General features: G+C 43.5%; 1 protein-coding gene across 7 annotated transcripts in view; it reads left to right on the forward strand.

Annotated features, from left to right (window-relative positions):
• The window catches only part of OSBPL5 (oxysterol binding protein like 5), a 173,143-nt gene that overhangs the window by 142,069 nt on the left and 18,569 nt on the right, over nucleotides 1–12,505 (forward strand). For all 7 annotated transcript variants that reach the window (XM_059849012.1, XM_059849013.1, XM_059849017.1 and 4 more), the window contains 3 exons: nucleotides 2,689–2,860; nucleotides 7,973–8,192; nucleotides 11,781–11,965. In XM_059849012.1, the coding sequence (XP_059704995.1) occupies nucleotides 2,689–2,860; nucleotides 7,973–8,192; nucleotides 11,781–11,965 (577 nt within the window). The remainder of the gene's footprint in view (nucleotides 1–2,688; nucleotides 2,861–7,972; nucleotides 8,193–11,780; nucleotides 11,966–12,505) is intronic.

The following is a 12,505-nucleotide window of genomic DNA, read 5'->3' on the forward strand; positions in this document are numbered from 1 at the left end:
AAGGCCCATTTCTGGGCTTGGGGATGCTCTGCATCCCTTCAGTTCGGTTTCTGTTAGAAATGAAAACAAGGGTGTACACTGATGCCATTTCTGTGTGCTGCAGGGCACAAAGAATGCTGACTGCTAATGCACAGCAAGTTCCTCTAAAGCTTTTTGTATCTGTCAGGGACTATTAAAATGAATATTTAATGTTTTGGGTTTTTTTTTTTCTTTAAGCTCCTTGAATAATGCTTCAGAAAAGATTCAGGTTTCTCATAACACCTTCCAGGGAGTTATCTGAAGAGTTGAAAACCCTAAGTATATTGTGTAGAAATTTCCTCTGGTGACGCAGTGAACCCCAAATTTTTGACCAAGCCTGTAAGGTCATGTCAGCACCAGAGAACCCCTGTGGCAATGGGGTGGTGGGGGTAAAAGAGCTGCCCATGGGTCATGGCCAGCATGGGCTGCTCTGTCTACCTCCCCAGGGAGGGGGATGTCTGAGGGAGACTTGGGGCCACCCTTGCCTCAGCCATCACGGGATAATGAGTGTACCTGAGAGCTGCAGAGCACTGACGAGATGACCTCGGTGCCGCCTCAAAGGGCTCGTGCTGCTACAAATCAACCTACCTGCCAAAGCACCTGATTTTAACAGCCTATTTAATACAAAAATATCTTGACATATGCAGCATTTCCAAATGTCAAATCACAGAGTTCTCACTCTGAGGAACTGGAAAAGAAAAGCAGTTTTAAAAGCAGAGGAGAGTCAAGGCGGGGAGCCTGAGCAGGAGTGTGCTCCCTTGTGAGGCACAGCCTGAAACAGATTTGCATAGTGGTGGGTTTGGGGGACAAGGAAAATGTGGGAGGAGGTGGATTTGTGCTCAGAGCAGCCATTAAGTCTAATGGGTTATCCATGCAAATCCTCCACATAGTGAGAATGGCATAAATCTCTGCCTGTAAAGCCTTAATGCAAGAATATTTGTTAAATACAAAATAGTGTGAAATCAATTCCAACAGCATTCAACCTTTCTAATCTTTTATTAACCATTATTTGTGATGGTATTATTAAATCATAAGCTGATGCTGAAGGAATTTATTGGATAAAATTTGAATAAATGACTGGGGCTCTGCAGTGTTTGTGGCTCAATGTTCAAGTGCAATTCTTCAAAGATTTGAGATGTTTTTATTTTATTGGTTGCAGCTTTGTATCAAAGCAAGTACTGAAAGCCACTCAAATTTGTAAATATTTCTTTATATGCATGTTCTAGTTTTTTTTTATAAGCTGTCATTTGTCTTATAGAGCCAAATTTTGGTAATGTTGAAGTTGATGGGAATTCTGCCCAGGAGAGCAGCAGGATCCCAGTGAGATTTATGCATGTGCTTGATACTGTGTGATAGAAAAGAATTTAATGAAAATTTTGCCAAATGGGACCAGGAATGAATGCAGTCCAGGGAAACCCTGTTTGCAGCACTTGCCATTGCTAGAGTAAAATCCTTTGTTTCCTTCACTGCCTCTCAATCACACTTCTAATTATTGTGAAATGTATTCTGAGAAGTGTAATGAAGAGCTCTGTTTTACAAGCTTGAAATTAGAGGATAACTCCCTTGCTACTTCAATTCTCGAATGTTGAGCTAATTTGCAGGTGTCCTGGCCTCATTAATGACTGCACTACAGAAGCAGGCTGTTTTCAGGTGTTTCCAGGAGTACAGCAGCTCCAGCACTGTGGTGGTTGGGCTTTAACACAGAGCTTTGTAGCCTTGTATGGATCATTGCAAAAGGAGCTGAGGGTCAGCTTGGATTCCTGTGCTTTTCATTTGCTGGCTGTCTGTGGGACCTGTGCAGGACATAAGGAAATCCAGTGTGGCTGTGCATAGGAGCTGCACTTTGTCTTGGCTCTGTGCCATGCTTACATTTTCTCCAAAATGGACCCTTTGGGTAAAGATTTTTTTGCAGCAAGATAAGAAATGATGCCCCACAGAGATTATCTGATGGATCAGGCAGAGAGAAGGAATGGAAAAATAAATTTAAAATGCAGAAAAAGAGGGAAAATGAACAGCCTGACAACTTTCTCCAGTCTCAATCACTCTGTCACATATTGACCATCCTGGATCTTGATTGGAATGGTGGTGCAGCACTACAGACAGCATGGGACCACTGAGCAGGCTGTGGTTCAGTGATCCCAGGGTAGACAGGGATCTCTCCCACACAGCTCAGTGCCCTGGCATCTCCCTGGCATTGGGAAGTGCATGAGATGGGGATGCCAAGGGGTGAATGTGTTTTGGGGAGTGTATTACTTACAGACATGAGATGCTGGGTGGTGTGGAAGCACTGTACCCACACAGTTTCCAGTCTGCATCTCAGACTAAATCAGAAAGGGGCAATGGGATGTGAACAAGTTGTGGAAGATCAGAAGGGGATATTATTAGGGAAGAGGGAGTTGGGGTGAGATTCCCACTATATCACCCGTGCAAATGTGTTACTCATGCACCTACTGAAACACACCCTTCCTGGCAAGATAACCTAAGGATTATATGTGTGAAAAATATATTGTACCCAGTGAATTATAACTGTAACCCTGAATATATAAGGTATTGTACCCATGAATTATAATGATAATGAGCTTTATTCCCAGGCAAGAAGCTTTTGAGAAGCAGTGCATGAATTGTGTTATTTACTCTGCTGTGCTAAAATAATTCCTTTTGTTTTCCCAGGCCGATGCTGGCTGGATGCTCTGGAGCTTGCCCTGCGTTGCTCCAGCCTCTTCAGGCTCAGTGCCTCCAAGCAGGGCAAGGATGGAGACGTGAACTGCTCGAGTGATTCTGCGCATGTGGGGCTCAACCACCTCTTGCACACCAGTGCTATGTCAGACCAGGAGTTCTTCCAGTAAGATGGGGCTGTTACTCCTTAATGCACAGAGGGGTGGCACGTGGCTCAAACTTGAGCATAATCAAGCCAGAGTCCACTGAGGACATCTGTTTAAAAACCAGTCTGTGTGTTCTGCCGCTGCATGGGCTGGGTGTTGCCACCTCATGCTTGAACACACGGGCTGGGGGAAATCTCAGCTGTGTTTGTTTGTACATAAACAACTTTCTTCTGCTCCCTGCTTGGGCCAGAATGGTGTCTGGGGATGCCAGCATGAAAAATGGCTTGCCTGAGTAAAGATTGCAGAATCTAGCTGCTGTAGTTACACAGACAGAGTCACTAACAATGTCTGTGTGTTACTAGCACATATGGTTCTGAGTCTGATCTATTTTTTAATAATGTGTACTCTTCCCTAGTAATACTGTGTTATAGTCAGCAGAGTGCACACACTGCATCCTTAGTTTTATAATTACTTTCTCTCTCTGCAGGGGTTTTGAGGGGTGTCCAATTTCTTCCTGGATGAATCAGATAAATTTTCACATAAGGGGAAAGAAGTCCCCACAGCCTCCTTTCTATTCATATTCCTGGTATTACTGCAGCATTTTGGAACATCAAAGCTCTGTATGCATTAAAAAGCCCCAAGCCTTTCTGTTGCTTATAGCTGAATAAGCAACTTCAGGAATCCTCCTGGTATAGACATTTGGCCTTTGGAGTGAGAACTGGGAGAGGTAGTGTCTATTTCTAGTTCTGCTGATTGGAATTTGACTTTCAGAGCTCACTGCAACGCACCATCAGTTATGCAGTTTCTAGGGCAGCAATTCTTGCAGTCTGCAAAGATGATGCCTTGCAGAGCAGGACCTCACCCTTAAGAGGTTTTCTTGGTCTCTGTTATAACAACAGCAGGGGTCTGAGTCCTCTTCAGAGTGTGAAGGTACCTCTGGCCCCATGGGACCTAAGGGGTGGCAGCATTTCAGTCTGCCCTTTACCCTGATAGATTCTGGTAATCCCAACATGTGTTCTCCAGTCCTGCTGTTCAGGTTTTTATCTAGAGTTGGAAGAGAGCTTTACTGAAAAGCAGTGGGAGAAGAAAAGAAAATCTAATATCTTACTTCATCATGTGCCCTATTACTTGTGCTTGTGGGATTCTTTCATAATACTTTCATTATGACTGAAAGTCTCTGTGCTCATTGGGATAATGAATTCAGGAATTCATGAACTTGTTTTTTGGCTGATGGATGTGTTTACAGAAATATACATAATATTAAAATGGAGCCTGTGGCACTGAGAACATTTGGGCAAACCCATGGCTACTGTAAGCTGATGCAGAAGATAGGGTTAAAAGTGCAGTAAATTATTTCTTCAGAATGTGATGTGTGAATGATGCTTAAGTGATGCCTCTGTTTAACCTCTTAGTTGTCCAACATTAAAAGCCCCCTTGAAATATGGAACTCAGTAGTAGCAACACACATGGCAGAGTTCTCAGCAGGACAGAGTACCCACAACTGCAATCAGATATTTCTTACAGGCTCAAACTTTAGCTGAGTCTGGTTCAAGCTGGGCATTCAGCATGTGGTTGTCTGGACAGTACACTCTCCTTTCTGAGTCCTACCTCTGTTGGGAATGTGTACCCAAACTCCCCAGTGCCTAAAGCTCCGGGGAGTTTGAGGGTTGCAGGACAGGAGGATGACTTGCTGTCATCCCTGAAGGAATGAAGAACATTTAAATAAGGGAGAATGCAAAACCCAAACTATGCAAGTGCTGAGCAAGGTGGTTTTGATTTGCCAGTGACAGTGGCTTCCTCACAGGGATTCAATCATTCTAATTAAATGCTTTCCCTACAGGGAATCTTACCAATTAAATTGGCATGCAGTTGTTAGGGGGCCAGTTAATTACATTTAACTCTATCTTCAAATTAGCCAAACTACTCTGTCAAGAACAGAAAAAGAAAGGGAAGGTGATGGATATTATGGGGAGAACAAAACCCCCTTGGGAGCTGGCAAAAGCAGATTTTCTGTTGAGCCAAAGTTGCATTTGTCTGCTGGCTGCTTTGCTCCTTTCCTGCTGAGAAACAAATCAAGATTATACAGTGATTTCAAAATCCATGTCTTTAGTGACATATAAAAATGAGAGAGAAATGTGTGAGTGAATCAAAGGCTTAAGTACTGTGTAAATCCATGATTTTAGACAAGAGATTTTAGGGCACCAGGCACTCTTCTTTTTAATATGAAGTTGTATTTCTTGTGGCTTTCCTATCTTATCCCCAGCAGCCCCAGGAGTCTGGCTGGTTACTTGTTTGCAAAAGCCAAAGTTTTTTTATTTGCTTTATGTAGAAGAGCAGTGTCAAACCCAAGGAAGTCCCGGTCACCAACTGATGTTTCCAGGAATGCCACTTAGAGAAAGAAGCACTGCTGTAAGAGAACTCTAATATGCTGAAACAGTAAATAACCCATGAAAAGTGCCAGGTTACCCATGTTCATGGTGGAAATCCAGTGCTTACTTTTAGCATAGTCATTTCCCCCCCACCCCCCCCCCCCCCAGCTTTTGGAGTCTGATCCAAATATCATTGGAAGCCCCTGGGAAGTCTTTACATTGATTGGTTGGCCAAGCTCATGGCATGGCATTTGTTTTTAGTATATCACACATATTCAGTGGTGATTTTCTTTGGAGGAGGAATGTGTGCACTTCATCATCTCATATTTGATCTTCAGAATGAGAAGCATTCCCTTTGGCTCTCCAGAGTGGCTCCATGTCTCTGGATGTATTAAGTCTGGCCTGGTTTGTGGTGATGGGTTATCAGTGCACAGTTGAGTGGAATTTCATATTAATCTGATTTTCCTCTTGGACTAAATCTGAAATCCTTAAAAAATACTGGGGTGGGCGGTGGTGGTGGTGAGAGAAAACAAAGAAAAGAGTAATTTACTCCATTAAACGTCAAATACTTCCCAAATGTAAGGCAGATGACACTGGAAAACTTGCTCTTCTTACAAATGTGAAATAGAAACAAGTGCTACTTCTCAGCATGAACTAAAAGCCTTGTAATAAACTGTTCTTTCAAGTATTTTTTCCCTATGGAGAAGACTTTCACTAGGTCTGGGGAGCAAAACAACCACAGGCAACACTCACATTTATCTGACCACTGAAAAATTAAGAAATAAATAGGGTATTTAAATTACCAAAACCTAATACTTCCCTGGACATACCATCCAGGAAACAACTGTGGTGAGGAATCGTGGGATAATATCTCCAGACAGCTCTCTCCTCATCTTTCTTCTGCTTTATTATTTTAAATGATTTTATTTTGAATGTGTGTAGTCTGTGTCTCCAGTGTATTTGTTTATCAGTCATTACACTTGCTGCCTGCTGGCTAAAAAAGAAAACTAATATCCTGGCACTAGAACAATGAAGACACATAATGTCTGATAGCAAATTATTAGTGCTGGTCATTGACTCTGATTAATGATCTTAATTTTATTTACAGTGCAACTGTCAATTAAAAAACCATGTGGTTTGTATATATAAACACTGTATATATACAGATGTATGCAGACATACATATATTTGCAAAGGGAATTAAAATAAAGATTTTCTAAAGGCACAGAAAGCTGTAAGATGACACTTCCAAAAGAACTGTAGAAACTGGGCTCTGCCAGAAACTGAGCTGGGGCTGTCACAATGTGGCTTGCTTGGCAAGTTGAAAATCATGAGCTTATTTCAGTGCATAGTTGGAAGTTGAGATCTTCTGAAAAGGTGATGCCAGTTCTGTGTTCTGATTCTTCTGTTCCTTTTTTTTTTTTTTTAATTTAATAGGGCTCTACCTAGCAATGCCTTATTATATTTTTAAAATATAAAATAACTAGAGTGGGGAAAAGAGCAAAGGCAGGTACTTTCAGCATTCATCCTTAGTAAAAATGGAACATGGCCAGAATGGCCTGAGAAAATGCCCACCATAGAGAAGTTTGATGCTTGACAGAACATTCCCATGTACTGAGAAATCTTGGAGAGGAAGACAGTCATCAGGAAGTTACAGAACTCTTCAGAATCCAGGGCCTGTTTAGATCCTCTGAAACCCTTTGTATAGCTGGAAATCTTTTTTTTTTTTTTTTTTATTGCTCTATCCAAGAGCAATTTTTCATGAGGTCTGAGTTAAGAAATTTTCAGAGGAAGGACCAGCTGAGAAGCTCAGCAAATGGGAGTTTGGCCAGGCCATAAAAAAGGTAATGTGTCTGCCGACATGTATGAATAAGGAAAACTGTTTCCCATGATAGGTACCACTTGAAAAAAGTGCATTTAGTGAATACTTTTCAGCACCTGACCTATGGCCTGTGCAATCAGGTTTGCCATCTGTCATATGATCTTCATCTGTTTTTTCAAGTGGAGATGCTATAGGTTACTTGAGAGAGAATTTTTGGCATTCTCTGAAGCCTGGATCACTGGGCATGATGCTTGTTACACCTTCCATGCTTTCCCTTAGATGCTGTTATAAGTTGGGAGTTTTTCTCACATGCAGTTGTCCACTCCATGCTTTCAACTCTGTTCTTCCACACAGCATCATCTGGGGGAAGCACATTCCCCCAGAGGAAGGAATGGATGAGGGAGGGGTATGTGTGTGAGAAAATACTTGCTTCTATTAGTTTTTAAATTTGTCTTTTCAAGGGTAGGGCTGACTTAGGACCCCCCTCTGTTGAAATAAAATAGCAATAGCACTGAAAAGAAAATGTATCTCGTAATGTCATATTTTTCATATGTGCTGCAATCCACTGATTTCTGTGAAGGGAAAAATCTCTCCTGGTCGATACTTCAGTTCTCTTATCAGCAATGTAGAGTTGTTGGAGTGCACTTGCTCTGTATCCCTATGGTTTGGGGGCTCCCATCCAGAGCCAGCAGCAGGGCTGTGTAAGGATGGGGGTAAATGGAGCTGGCACCTTTTGAAAAGTGCAGCTTGGAAGGGGAAATTATGAAGGAAAATCTCACACTCTTGCTGTGATAAAACCCTTGTTATTCAGGAAATCAGTGTCTGAGACTGTCCTGGTCTGCACACCCTGTTCCTGGGAGTGTTTTTACTGTGTTTTAAAAGCCTTAAGCAATGTGCCTTTGTAAATCAAACTGAAGCAAGTCATGAACTGTGTGTTGCAGGTTGAATGAATCAACCCTGGAGAACAACCACCATTTGGAAAACGATGCTTTTTCAGACAAATCTGAGAGAGACAACATAGAGGAGTCAGAGAATGAAGCACATGAGAACAGCCGCAAGACAAATGAAAGTGAGAGTGATCAGTCAGAAATACAGGGAGAGGTCTCTCCAGGAAGGAAGGGAACCACTTATATTGAACAAGTCTATGAAGAATTTGGAGAGGTAAGAAAACAAAAATCTTGATTGCTGCCTGTTCCTATTAAATGTATCTTTTCATAGTATTTGTCCTTCAGCCTTTTAGCTGTGTGGAAGGTAACAGCCAACTTTATGAGTTCTGGTGTTTTACAGACAAAGCAAAGCACAGTTTTCTGCTCAATTACGTGGTGTTATCATGTGCTTTAGTAATTCTGCATTATGAACAGCAGCTCTGCTACTGTGCTTTGGTGTGTTTCCAGCATGAGTGAGTGCTTTAACCAGTTATTGCATTAAAGATCTGCACAGCATTGGCACATTCATGGAAACAGCAGGAGGGGGGATTATTATCCTGGGCATGTGTCCTGGCCAATTAGAGCTCTCAGTCCTTGTGTGATACAAAATATGACACTTGCCTTTCTTTTATTATGCATGGAACATCCTATTTTTTGTGTCTGAACAGAGCATTTGAGCCATTTGATTGCTAAATGCCAGTTGCTTATCTGAAAGCCATTTCTCATGACATTTAACAGCAGGAGGATGCATTTCTGTTCCACATAAGAGCCTTGCTAGCTGATGTGTCTGTGACACCTGTGAGGAAGGCAGTGGTAGAGAGCTGGGGCAGCCAAGTGTGCTGTGTGAGAATCGGTCTGAGCAGGCAGCCAAGGAGCTCTGCTCTGAGCACTTGCTTGCCTGCTGCTTTGAACAAGGAAGCTGAGGTCTTGTTGGTGCTTCAAAGAAAAAACACTGCTGGGAAGCTGTTTTTTTTCTTAGAGTCACAGAATTGTAGAACAATTTACATTGGAAAAGACCTTTAAGATCAAGTCCAGTTATTAACTCAGCCCTGCCAAGTCCACTGCTAAACCATGTCCCTCAGCACTACATCTGCATGGTTTTTAAGTGCCTCCAGGGATGGTGGCTCCATCACCATCTGTTCCAGGCCTGTTCCAATGCCAGACAATCCTTTTAGTGAAAAAGTTTTGCTAATATCCAATCTGAACTTCCCCTGACATAGCTTCAGGCCACTTCCTCTTCTCCCATCACTTGTTACCTAGAGAAGACACCAACATTCACCTCCCTGCAACTTCCTTTCAGGTAGTTCTGGAGAGTGATAAAGTCTTCCCTCAGCCTTGTTTTCTTCAGGCTAAACCACCCAGGTTCTCTCAGCTGCTCCTCACAGGACTCGTGCTCTAGACCCTACACCAGCCTCTTGCACTTTTCTTTCAGTGTTCTCCTAAAAGTGTACTACTAATAGTGACAAAAAAATATAGTCACACATATCCTAATTACACCTAGCTTCTCTTCAGTGCATTTTTTTTCCTCAAATCCTCTTGCAGACAAATGGCAACTGGGTTCAAACAGGAGGTTTTGAATACAGATGAGTAACTACACAGCGGCAAAATGAAAGCAAACTTAATTTCTGTCAGCTGCTGATTCTGAAATGACCTTTCTTCACATGACAAACTTGTCCTAGAAGTGGTGGTAGGGCAGGCTGATATTTTGGTGTTTGAACAAACATTACAGGCTCCACTGATGTGTGTATGTGGGTGTGTGAGAGAAAGAGAGAGATCTCTGCAGTTTTACATTAAAATAAGAAAAGAAATGCACTATAAAACCAAGTGAAAAAGATTGCATTTCTGTTGGAGAGTGACACTTTATGTGGCATTAAATAAGTCTCTCTGTAGTGTGTCTGCTCAGGCACAGGCAGCATCCAGTGGGCTTCCAAAAAGAATTGCCATGTGGCCTTGGCCCATGGGTGTTTTGTAAGATTTCTTCAGGAGGTGGGGCTGTCATCACCTGGGCCATGCAGGTAGGACTGGTTGTTGAGTCTGAACTCGCTGATGAAAGGAATGTAGAGAAAAATGGGTTTTGTGCAATGATGTAACTCCCCTGGGTGGAGATGTAGCAAGGTAAACACGTGCCAGGAGTAATGTCAGTCCTCACCTTAAACTGAAACTGCCCTCAACCTGTGTGTGCAGATCGGGTGTGGCAGCACAAAGGTCACAGACTGGCACTGTTGCATTTTCAGCTTGGCTCTGAGGGCTCATTTTAAAGGTGTGCACGTGGGTAGGTGCCTCGCTGGGCTCTTGGAAGGTGTTTGTGCGTTTGGCATTCCAGTTTTGCCTTGTTTGCAGTTGGAATCTGAAGGCAGAGACAGGTGTCAGAAGAACTTTGAGATTGCAAAAGTTGGTCTAGAACACAAAACAGGCACTTTGGTAGGTAGATTGGTAACAGGACAAAAAAAAAATTCAGGCTTGTAGTTTAAGCAAGTTCTAAAAAGGGTATTATTTGAGGTTGTTCACATCTTCCTGCATCTTTTTCTCTTTCTATTTATGTCCATCCTGTTTGCAGTGATTCATTCTGAGTAACACTGTCCAGCAATTTCAACATGGCAATAATTTATACTGACAGTAGATGCACACTTGAGAACCTGGATAAATAATGAGAGTTCTGACAGACCTCTGCATTGTGAGCCCTAGATGATACTATGGTATTCCATTTCTCCTTGGAGGTGCAAGGTGTGCATTGCATCAGACTGTCAAAAAAAGAATTGTACAAAAATTGAAAAGCAGCAGAGTAACAGAGCTTTTTTGTTCCTCAGTTTGAAATTCCCTCGGCCTGCAAGCCCTGTAGGACTGGTGAACTTGCTGTGACCGTAGGGCTGATTGGGAGGCAGCATGGAGGCAATGCTCAGGGGTGAAAAAGAATATTTAGTGATTTATACCACCTGAAAACCTTGTTGTGCTGTGCTGTGCCCTGTCCCAAACCATAGTCCCTTCCAAAAGTAAATCTTCTCTTGCCTAAAATCAGTAGAAAGCCTAAGTATTCTCTTTTACTGTTAAATTACGATGCCTGGGATCCATTAAAATGGAATTTTGTTTGAAAATTTAGTTTACCTTCTCTGGTGGTGTGAAAGGCATGTTGCACATCTCGTAGACCCATTGAATGCATAGGAGCTACACAGGGCTGAAAGCACAGCATAACCCCTGGCTTTTTTTACCTTCACTTCTGCTGCAAAGGGCTCTGAGCAGCACTGGAAGGGGCTGGAGTTTTTGTGCCGCTCACCTGGCCGTGGGGCCCTTGCCATATTGGCACACCAGTTTGTCTTGTCTAGAAGTTGCAGGACTGCTTCTGTTCTCAGTTGGTTACTTGTTTACCGCCTACATTTTTCTACATCTATCCTAGTGAATCTTATAATCTCTTGTTTATGGAGAATGGGACTGAGAGGAGCTGCCTCTGTGCCTCCCCCAGGCCACAGGGATGCTGTGACAGCTCTGGGCATGCAGTGCAGAGTCCCCTTGGCTAATGTTGGTCCGTGCTGGCCCCTGTCAGCCCCGAGGTGTGTGCAGCCAGTGCCTCAGCAAGGAGCACAGCAGAGCTGTGCTCCCTGCCTCATGCCAGCCTTCCCAGGCACCCAGGGCTTTCTGCTCCACTCACTTGATTGCTCTGGGGATTCATTTCTACTGAGACATGGCTGATGTCTCTCTGCAGTGGTGAGGTGAGCAGTCACCCTTGTGCCAGGGCCTGGCGTGCCTGGCTCAGCTTGGACCCCGGAGAAACGCACCCACAAGGAATGGTTTTCCCCTTCCTGCCCTGAAGTTCCCTTTGCCTCTGTAGACAGGGGAGTCGTCTCAGACAGAAACTGTCTCTGAGGAGAACAAGAGCCTGATGTGGATCCTGCTGAAGCAGCTGCGGCCTGGCATGGACCTGTCCCGGGTGGTGCTGCCCACCTTCATCCTGGAGCCGCGCTCGTTCCTTAACAAGCTCTCCGACTACTACTACCATGCCGACCTGCTCTCCCAGTAAGCAGCACACAGGGTGGGCCTGACCTGGGCACTTCTCCTGGGCTTGTGAAAATATCTCTGTGTGTGCCAGAAAGGCTCTCAAATAGTACTGAGGTCACTGGCTTCGGCACCAGCTGAAGTGACTTTTTACAGATAGACTGCTGCCAGTGAGGGGCAAGGAAGGAAAAGTTAAACTCCAGGCAAACCCACCTTTGCATATGGACATGTTTGCCACTGTTGGCTGGAACCGATGGGAATTCAGCCGATGCCTTGGAGTTCTGCACAACAGAGCTGTGCCACCTCCTGGTGTGCTCTTGTACATGCACGAATAGGGGAATAGGACAGAGCAACCAAAATTGTCTAGCACTTCTGTTCCCCAAAGCAATAGAATTATCATGGTTGACAAACAAATAAGAAACATCTTTTAAAACCATTGATGGGAGCAGCCTGCTGGGAGCAACAGAGTAGCAAATACTAAATGTTCTGCTTCCAGATAGGACCTGCCTTCTAAATGAGATTCACTTTTTGAAGTCCCTTCCAACCTGAAGTATTGCATGA

This window comes from Haemorhous mexicanus, chromosome 6 (genome assembly GCF_027477595.1).
Source record: "Haemorhous mexicanus isolate bHaeMex1 chromosome 6, bHaeMex1.pri, whole genome shotgun sequence".
In the NCBI taxonomy this organism is placed as follows: domain Eukaryota; kingdom Metazoa; phylum Chordata; class Aves; order Passeriformes; family Fringillidae; genus Haemorhous; species Haemorhous mexicanus.